This window comes from Penaeus japonicus, unplaced genomic scaffold (assembly GCF_977035675.1).
Source record: "Penaeus japonicus unplaced genomic scaffold, GWHDUDI00000001_assembly GWHDUDI00000016, whole genome shotgun sequence".
NCBI classification, from domain to species: domain Eukaryota; kingdom Metazoa; phylum Arthropoda; class Malacostraca; order Decapoda; family Penaeidae; genus Penaeus; species Penaeus japonicus.
In genome coordinates, this window is record NW_028234418.1 from 20,677,353 (window position 1) to 20,687,352 (window position 10,000).

The 10,000-nt window shown below is 41.6% G+C and overlaps 1 protein-coding gene across 1 annotated transcript in view; it reads right to left on the reverse strand.

Annotated features, from left to right (window-relative positions):
- Window positions 1-734: 734 nt before the first annotated feature.
- The window catches only part of LOC122254557 (uncharacterized), an 18,488-nt gene continuing 9,222 nt past the window's right edge, over window positions 735-10,000 (reverse strand). The window contains exons 4-5 of the mRNA XM_086545645.1: window positions 1,075-7,182; window positions 735-941 (exon numbers count right to left, since the gene is read on the reverse strand). Of these exons, the coding sequence (XP_086401771.1) occupies window positions 735-941; window positions 1,075-7,182 (6,315 nt within the window). The remainder of the gene's footprint in view (window positions 942-1,074; window positions 7,183-10,000) is intronic.

Consider the following 10,000-nt stretch of genomic DNA (forward strand, 5'->3'; position numbering starts at 1 on the left):
CCACACAAACACACACTACAACACTATCACAAGCACACCCACACACACATACCACTACACACAACACACAACACATACACCCACACACACACATAAATCCAATCCACAACACACACCAACGAACCCCCACCCTCACACACACACACACACACACACAACACACAACCAACCCCACACCCAACACACACACCCACACATACATCAGTACACACACACACATACAAACACACACACACACACACACACAAGCCCTACACACCGACACACAAAAACCCAAACACCACTTAACACCACCACATACATCCCCACACAACTAACACACACACACACACACACACACACACCAACAAATACCACACACACACACACCCCACACACACAATTACCCCACAACACACACTAAACACACCACAACACAGCACACACACCACACACACAACACATCCAATAAAAGAGCACCCAAAATCCAACACACTCACACAGCACCACATAAACACAAAAAACACAAATCCCACACACACACACACACACCAAACAACACACACACACACACAAAACAAGCACACCACAAACACAAAACACACACCCACATCACATACATGCACAAACCACCACACCACCCACAATACCCAAACACCCCCAACCACAAACACTATACACACCCACCCCACACACTCTTGCTCACTTATGTTCACCATTTCAAACTTTTGCCTTATTTCTACCTTCACATGTCATCATTTGTGTTGCACAACGCTGTTGATTCGGCCAAAGAATTTGGCCAGCTTCTCCTCGAGTTTGTACTTTTGGCGCTGGTAAGGGGTTATGATGGCCACCTTCTGCTGTCCAATATCTTGCTCAATTGCTTCCAAGAGGATGCGGATCAGCGAGGCCTCTGCTGGGTTATAGAACTCATTGTTGTGGTTCTTCTGTTCCTGGGATGTCTGGAATTAAGTGTAAATACAAAAGCAATGGTTAATAATGATGAAGTAGTTCTGGGTACTTTATTACATTTCATGGGGGTCCCACTCTAAAAAGTAAAGGTTGGTAAGAAATTATTTACTTGTAATGACTTACTTTCAGATCAAAAACAAGGTATGGTCTAAGACCATATGTTCTTTCCATCACAATTTCTGGACTTGTCGTGAGCTTGTTCAGATAGAAGTGTTGACAGGGCCATTCGGCAATTTCTGGGTGCATTCTGTACTGAACATTGAGAGAGTGGATGAGGTTGTCCATCTGCAGTTCTATCACGTAACGGTAGAAGAACCTTTCAAAGAGAGACTGCTTGAGATTCTTGTTCTGAGCCAGCTGTGAGATGACTGTAGCTGGAAGCTGTTTGTGGTCACCCACCAGAACCAGCTTGCGGACACCATAGAGCAGTGGAAGCCATGTTTCAGTTTCTTTGGACTGTCCAGCTTCGTCAATAATGCAACATGTAAAGGCATGTGGCAGTTTGCCAAGGACTTCCTGCATCACACCTGAGACGCAACCTCCCAGCGTCACAGTAATGACCTCTGCTCCCAAGAGGAACTGCTCCTGCCACTTCTGCTGCAGCTTATATCGCTCCTGTGAATTGGGCTGGGAGTGGAAGCTTCTCTCAAACTCTGTTTTACCTCTAACCAATTCATTCAGACGAGTCTCCATTGCCTTTAACTCCTCCTTATTCCTGTTCTCCTTCCTTGCCTTCTCCAATGCATCTGCCGCCTGCCTTACCATGTACCTCTTCCTTTCCCATTCTTGTCGGGTTGACACATTTTTTGGGGTGGAAAGTTCAATTTTGACCTGCTTCTGTACAAAAGCATCAAGCGTGTATTCTCTTAATTCGGCACTTATGCTTTCCTTAACACCAACCCTTACCAGGCGTAGAGACAATCCAATTTCTTTGAGTTTGATAAGGCGTAAGGTTAGTTCATCCACAGCTGCATTGGATGGGGCACACAGGAGAATTCTGCATGGCCTTTTATTTTCCCGACTAAACTTTGTTATCTGAGCTATGAGGGCAGTTATGGTACGAGTTTTACCTGTTCCTGGTGGACCATGAATCAAGCTGATTTTTGGCACAAGCTCATCAATAGTGCACTTACTGCTAACTTCAACTACAGCCTTCTTCTGTACATCGTTAAGAGGCATGTCATGAATGATGTACTCTCCTGGGTGCTGACTACATTTGAAAACTTCTTCAGATGGTTTAAGTATGTCACCACACAGAGGGGACAGAGGAAGCTTGCATAAACCTTCCCATGTTTTTGTGGCAGGTCGGATGTAGGAGACATTGCTAACATATATCATCTTTCCTAGTTTAACAGTCTGGATGGTGTCCTTGGTGACACGCATACACAGCAGGAGGCACACCTCACCTTGTGGCACCATCTTATCCAGTTCCTTTGTGACATTTCGTTTTCTGGACTTGATGATGTTGTCAACATAACCCAGAATCACGACTCTCCTCTTTCCTTCATGAAGTTTCAATGCTACAAGAGAACCTTGCCTGGGATGGTGGTTTTTGTTGCTCTGTTCTTGCGTGATCAACGTGATCACTTTTACCATAAAAAATCTGGGAGCATCAACTCCCCTATCCATGCCTGGAGGTTGTATGACATCAATTTGAGCTGTAAGCCACATATTGGTATTTCTGTACTGTAACCAGTCCTGATAAACATGCTCCCAGACTTCATAGTACATAAGAGTGCTGAAAATTTCCTTGTAGTCATTGTATGAATCATACAGTATGAGTGTTGGATAGGTGGTGTTTTGGACAATTGGAGGAGGCTTTACTTCTTTCAACTTGCCATTTGCATGCTTCTCTTGCATGATTCTGTAGCTGTCAAGCCAGTCATAATTCCACCTACATACAAAATAGATGAACTGATCAAAAAAGTTATTGGGAATTTTGTACTTCAAAAACAGAAGCTCTTTGGGTAACACTTCCTTTGCTTTAACAGACAGTGCTCCTAATCTCTCTGAATTTTTGCGTGGTGATATGTATAACACCTTCACTAAATCTTCAATCTGGCTTGGGAAACGAACACGTTTCTTAGCCTTCCCATTTCCTTTCCCTGTATCTTTCATAATGCTATTTTTCTTTGTATCACCTTTTGCAGGTACCACCTCTGAATCTTTCTGTGCACTCTTCTCTGGATCTTTCTGTGCAGGAGTTGATTTGGTCTCCTTTTTACTGTTTTCCAAAGTGCACATTTCAGGCGTTGTTATGCCAATAGCTGGAGGATGCCTTTTGGTGCTAGCATCCAACACATTGCTACTTCCTTCTACTTTTTTATTCTCACTGGAATCTGTCTTCTTGGCAGCATCATTTTTGGGAATTTTGTATTTCTTCCGAGGTTGGGGTTTGGCTACTTCAGGTGAAGGGAAGATATTAATGTCAATGAGTTTCTCTGACCGATTCTTTGAGGTGACTTTGGCAGCAACTGTCGACCTGGACTTTCCTTGGTTCCCACTTTCTTTTGTAGAAAGCTTCTTCTGTATGGATATGTTCTCTTCTTTGCGGGGTTCTGACGTGATTAAGTGGGATTTCTTATGGGAAGGCTCATTCCTCTTGTCCTCTTCTGCTCGGGGGACAAGGTGGTGATTCTCCCTCTTCTGTTCTACATTTGATTTGTATGACTGCAAGTTGTACTTACTTGTCAAGTTGTCACGCAAACTGGGCCCTTTCTTTCTACGGCTTTTCTGGGGTGGAGTAATAACCTTTATGGTTCTGGATTTGGTCTGCCTTTCAGCAGACTCATCCTGCCTTCTGTGTTCTAATTCTGGTGTCTTCTCGTGACTCAGCCTTCTAGAAGGCCGATTGGAAGCATCAGTGGTGCTCACACCTCTCTTGCGAAGGCTGTCACTTTTGGTCCGAGGAGGAGGCATCTTAGGCTCTATGAGCTGAGATTTCCTGGGGTCTTTGTTATTACTCTTCTCTACACCCAGGCTGCGATACTTTAAGCTGCTGTCTGTTGTATCTTTATCTTTGAAAGATTTGTTATCTTCTAAATCAGCATCATCGTCCATGAATCCCTGTGAGAGCTCAAGCCACTTGTCATCATCTTCCAGGTCATCATTTTGATTAGCACAGCTGATGGTGCTGCTCGGACCTGGAACTGGCTCATCCACCTTGGATGATTTCTTAATCTCCTCAATGTCATCATCCCAGAATGACTGAGAGAGGACTGGGAACCATTGGTCATCCTCATCAATGTCTGTGATAGCTCCACTCTTAGCCTTACCTGCTGCTTCTACTTCCTTTTGCTGTTCCTCTGTTGTGAATAATTCCTCTATGCCTAGTTCTGGGCTTGGTGGAAGAGGTCCAAAAGACATGTCTGCAGTTGCTGATGTGGACGAGTCCTCTTCATCACTAGACAACCAGATAGGTTCATCCACTTGGGAATACATTAAGAGAACATCATCATCATCATCATCATTCAGACCATGAACTTCCTTTTTCTCTGTAAACTCCTTCTTCTTATCTCCCGGTTCCTTTTTAATGTTTAAAAGCAACTGATCTTTATCTACTTTCTCTTGTTTTACTTTTATATTTGCCATATTCTCTTGTTCCGCCTTCTCTTTCTTGATTTTAACATGTGCAATTGGACTGGGCTTGCGAAAGATATAGTCATCATCTTCAGTGGTGGCTCTACTATCCACCACAGCCAGTGCAGCAACAGATGTTTCCACAGTATTTTTTGCTGTCACATGAAAGGACGCTTCATCAGAGGATTCCCCAGAGCTTTTATTACAACTGCCTGCTTTTGATGAGGTGAGTTCAGAAGCTGACTTGGAATTCTTATCTGTTCTTTTTATTTTCTGATGCCTGTGGCTATGGGAAACTCTGGTCTCTTGAGTTTCAGGCTGTTGTGAATCCTTGGAGCTTTGCCTCTTGTGTCTCTTGCCTGGAGGTTCAGGTTCCTTTCTTTCTTTTGGATCTATGTGGTGTTTTACAGGAGGATCACTGCTATGCCCGCCCAAATATCCACTTCCATCACTGCCAGCCTTTGGTGGATCTTTCCCCTTCCTCTTATCATCATCTTCTGTGTTTCTTCTCTTTACTATCAAATTCTCTGAGGACACTGATATGCAAGGTGGTTGTAACTCTACTTTGTTAAGATCCGGCAGATCATCATCACTATTCTCAAGATCAAACCTTGCAAAAGGAAGATCAGTTTTGGTATTTTGTTTATTAGCCATGGAATTAGCTTTGTTGCATGAATTTCCTAAATTTTTTTCCTCTTTTGAAGTTAAGATTCTGCTAGTGTTGTTCACAGGGGGAGTCTTCACAGTTGGTCCACTTTCTCTATCATCAATTTTCCCTCTACCACTTATGGCATCTTTAACAAGAGGCGACGGCAGCCTCTCAATGGCTACCCGCCAATTCTTATTTGCCCAAGCATCAACTTCTGTCTTCATTCTAAGTTGCTCCTTCTGTGCTTCTTCATTCAAAGACTTTGCTCTTTCCATTTCTGTCTCACTGTCAGAATCTAGTACAATATTCCTTTTCAGCTTGTTACATCTCTTAACTTTAAGAACACCACTATCACTGTCACTTTCTGAGTCTTCCCTGGAATTTAAATTGCTAATAACTGGTGCACTTAGCCTTGCCTTCTTTACATCTTTGAAATCAGCATTAATGTTGCTGAGTGACTTTGTTGTCTCTTCTCCAGGGTTCCTCTTCCTTTTTGAAGATCCTTCACAAAGTGCCTCCCCCTTTTCCTCTTCTTTTAAATCAGCAACAAAGCAGTCCATCATCTCTTGCTCCTCATCCTCGGCTTTTTTTTCTTTTGAACTTATATACTCAGGGTCCTGTTGTGTGAGGTCAATGATATCCTCTTCAGGAAAATCATCGTTATCCCCATCAGGAAAATCATCGTCTATGGTGATCAAGTCCAACATCTGGCCACATTTTTTTTTTTCCCCTTTCTGATCTTTGTGGGTATCAAATCCATTTGTTCTTTTCATATAATCAGTTTGCTCTTTAATACTCTTTACTCTAGTTGATGCTTCAGCTGGAATAAGGGGATGATCAGAGATGTTATTAACAGTTTGTACTATCTCCTGTGCTTTTGTATGTTGGTCTTGTAAGGGGGTTTGATTTTTTGACTTAGGAGCTCTCCTTCCTCCCTGTAACAAAGAGTTAGAGGACCTCATTACTGTTGCTGCATCATCAACTGTGCATTTTCTCGTCTTTTCCTCTGAGGCATTTGCTTTACTGATGAAGCTGGCGTCCTCCTCTTTGGATAAACTTGAAGATTTGGCACTAGAAATGACATCTGGCATTTCAGGAACTTCTTGTACAAGGAAGGAGGGTGATGCCCTACTACAGGCATCACCCTCAGACCGCATGCTGGTATCCTGCTGACTTAGTGACATACCTTGAGAACCTGAACTCTGTCTTGTATGAGACTCTAAACTTTGAACCTTTGGAGCATAATACTGGCCATCAGATACCAATGGCGACCGACTTTGTTTTGTTTCATCTGTATCAAGGGTAAGGCCAGATCTGCTATGACTAGATTTCCTCATTTCACCTGCAGCAGAAGCACTGTCTTTCTGTTGATTATCAATTTGATTTTGGCCAGAAATTAACCCTATACAATCATCTCTACTGTTCCTTCTTGAAGCCTCAGTAGACCTAGGAATAGCAACTTTAACTTTATCTTTCAAATGTGTATCATCAAACAGCTCTAGACTTTCCTTTCTCTTGACACTTGATATGCGTGTGAGCAACGGAAGTGACCTTACATTGCTGCCATCACAGCTGACCTCTGATTGTGCAACACATGAAGCAGGTTTAATATCACCTGAAGGTTGTGGCACATTAGCAGCTGCAAGCATGGTTGTTGCAGATTTGGGTGGCTGCACACATGGGGTAAAACCTGAGGAGGAGTTTGGCTGCAGCCTTGGCATTATATAGTCACTTCCAGAACCACTATGGGGATGCTCAGTTTCCTCAGAGAGGCTGATCACCTTAGGGATCAAGGAACCTGTTGATGTACTTGATATACTGCTACCTTCCTGTGGTGCCTCAGAACATCCCATGAGCAAGGAGCCAGTTCTGCTTGGATTCTTCTTTGCATCCTCTGCTTTTTCTGTCTGGGGTGCAATGCCAGGAGGCCGGCTATTACTGAGTCTTCTGCCTCTTTGTGCAGGAGAAAAATTCACTGTCTCATTTAGACTATTCATAGTGCCCTGAAAAGAGAGAATGACTATGTTAAATAAATAGAAAATGTTTCCAAATATTTTCTTCATGTACTTAAAGCAATTTATTCCACAATGACCATAATTCTTTCTAAACAATTTGAAATACTAAACGTCTAGGTATAAAACTCTTTATGAAACAGAAGGAAGACATAGAAAAATTACATGCCCTTAGTATCTCTGTTCCTAAAGAAACATTTAGTCATCAGTCTTTACTGATTAGGTCTAACTTAATGAGTAAAACTGACACCATATTCTCCCAGTTTCTATTGCAAAGTTCCCAAGCTTTGTTAACCCATTCACGCCGGGGCTGTTCCAGCTTTGCACGGTCGCAATACCGGGGTTCTCGAACACATAAGCCTAACGCCTCGAGATTCTCGGACGCACAAGCCGCGAGCCTGGGCTGCCTGCCTGCTCTACCCGAGCGCGCGGCTTCCCCTCATAGCTCATCCCAGGCGTCTGACACGAAAACCACAATAAGTGCTATCACGTCAACCAGCTCCAATGGGTTAAATGAGATCAATTTTATAGTTGAGCTTGCTCAACCATAATAATCTTATCTGATACTCAAAATTAGGAAAGAGAGAATAATTACCCCAACCATCCTCAGTTGCAACATGTGGAACATTGATGCTTAACCCGTTAACGACGGGTGACAAGATAACACGTCTAGTGGTTTTTGGGCTACACGACAGGGACGCATTGTTTTGTCCAGCCCGGCGCGCGGGAGGAGCCAGCGCACAGCGCTGGCTTGCGGCCAGTGCGGCCGAGAATCCCGACGCGTTAGGCTTGGATTGGCCCCGTCGGGAACGGGTTAATTGTTCATGATACAAAGATTTCTACATCCTAGCAAAGAACTTATGGATATGGGTTATAATGAGAAATCGCTTGTTCCCAATCTATGAACATAACCCTTCCGAAATAGTCTCATCTTAACCCAATCCCGACAGGCCCAGCGATAAGTGGAAACCCCCAACGCTGTGCCTATGCAATATTGCATTGGGAACGTCATACTGGTATGACGCCCCGGCATCGGGCATTTAGCTGGGTCACACGGGTGTGACGCACAGATGTATATGTCTTCTATTATTTTCTAGACTTATAATATGAAATATAAATCTATATATGATATATAAAAAAATTAATAATTAGCATTTGGTATAATAGGTCATCATAACTGAAGTAATGAATAGCTTGTAAATTCAACAAAAGGAAAAATGCATTAAGATAGTGATCCAACCCTAAAAAAATGTCCATCAAGGAAGGGTTAATATCAGAACTAAGAACTCATTATCTGAAATATATAGAGTTCTGCATGGCCCTTAACCCAATCCCGTCGGGCCAGCAATAAGTGGAAACCCCCTATGCCGGGCCTATGCAATATTGCAACGGGAACATCAAACTGGTGTGTCGCCCCCGTCATTTGGCATTTAGCTGTGTCATATGGGTGTGACGCACCGTCGTCAAAGGGATAAGATAATTATAACTTGCAATCTAATGTGATGTCTCCAAAAACCCTAATAAAGTATGAGGCACTGGTATCCTCATTCCTAACATTTTGTTGGGTATGTACATCTAGAGTAATTGATATCATGCATGACATGTAAGTCACACAACCTTAAAAACTATCTACTATGTATGAAAAAATCACCTTATCAGTGAAATACTACTGACTAGAGAATATCCTTTCTTGATCATTTTAATATTACTATCAACAATGGTCTTGTATTTGATATGATTTATATAATATTTCTACAAAACTAAAACAAATCAATCAATTAGTGGGTAGGAGCAGCAGCAACATTAGTACTATCATTACCAGTATTATTATTATCATTTTCATTCATCATCATCATCCTCATTTTTTATCTGTATAATACTCATTACTAATATCATAACTATAACTTTTATCATCACTGGAAAAAAGAAAGAAAGAAAGAAAGAAAAAAGATTTGTCCAAAAAGGAAGTTAAATCAAAAGTAGCCTACCTTCTGAGTGTTAACAGAGCCCACAATGATTCTTAGCAATTTATGAACAGTTTGGATTCTTTAACCAAGTAGCCATCACAAAGCATCCAAAGGTAAATTAATAAAGAATAAAAACTCAAACATTTATTGGGACATTTATTCTAGGTCTGTGCTAAAATGCTGATATGATTTTTTTTTCACTTCTCTTCCTTTTTAACCCATTTGCGCCGGTTGACATTCTATCACGAGGTCGAAAAATATCCCCGGACCTGGATGACATCCTGAGATGATGTGCATTTTCTCCCCGATTTCTGGGAGGGACAGTGTGACATGCTGAAACGTCAGCAATAGATCGCTAAATTGTTCTCAAACATAATAATTTTACATAATTTCTTAGACTCTGATACTTTAGTTTAGGTGTTTGAGTATCATAAAATGAGATATAACATTTAAAAAAAGGACGTCACAGAAAACTAAGTGATATTGATGACATCATGGTAATTTCTGCTTCTTGATCGGTTGAATAAAAAGATCTGAGTCAAAAAACTATTGTAAAATCAAATGTGATTGGCCAAGAAATAAACTAAAGTAAAAATTACTAATGCAGTACTACTTCTAAGTTGTTGATTACCCGTGATATCTCATCATGTCACGTCACGAGGTACATGTACATACTCATATGTACGTGTATGATCATTCATATTTTTCTTTTCATTTTGGTAAAATGGTATAAAACATGTTTTTTGATGCTCTACTAGGAGATTGCTTCCATTTTCCTTTGGTATTTTCACATAGAAGTGAAGAATATAGGCAATGTTCAATAAAATAAAACGATAAAGGAA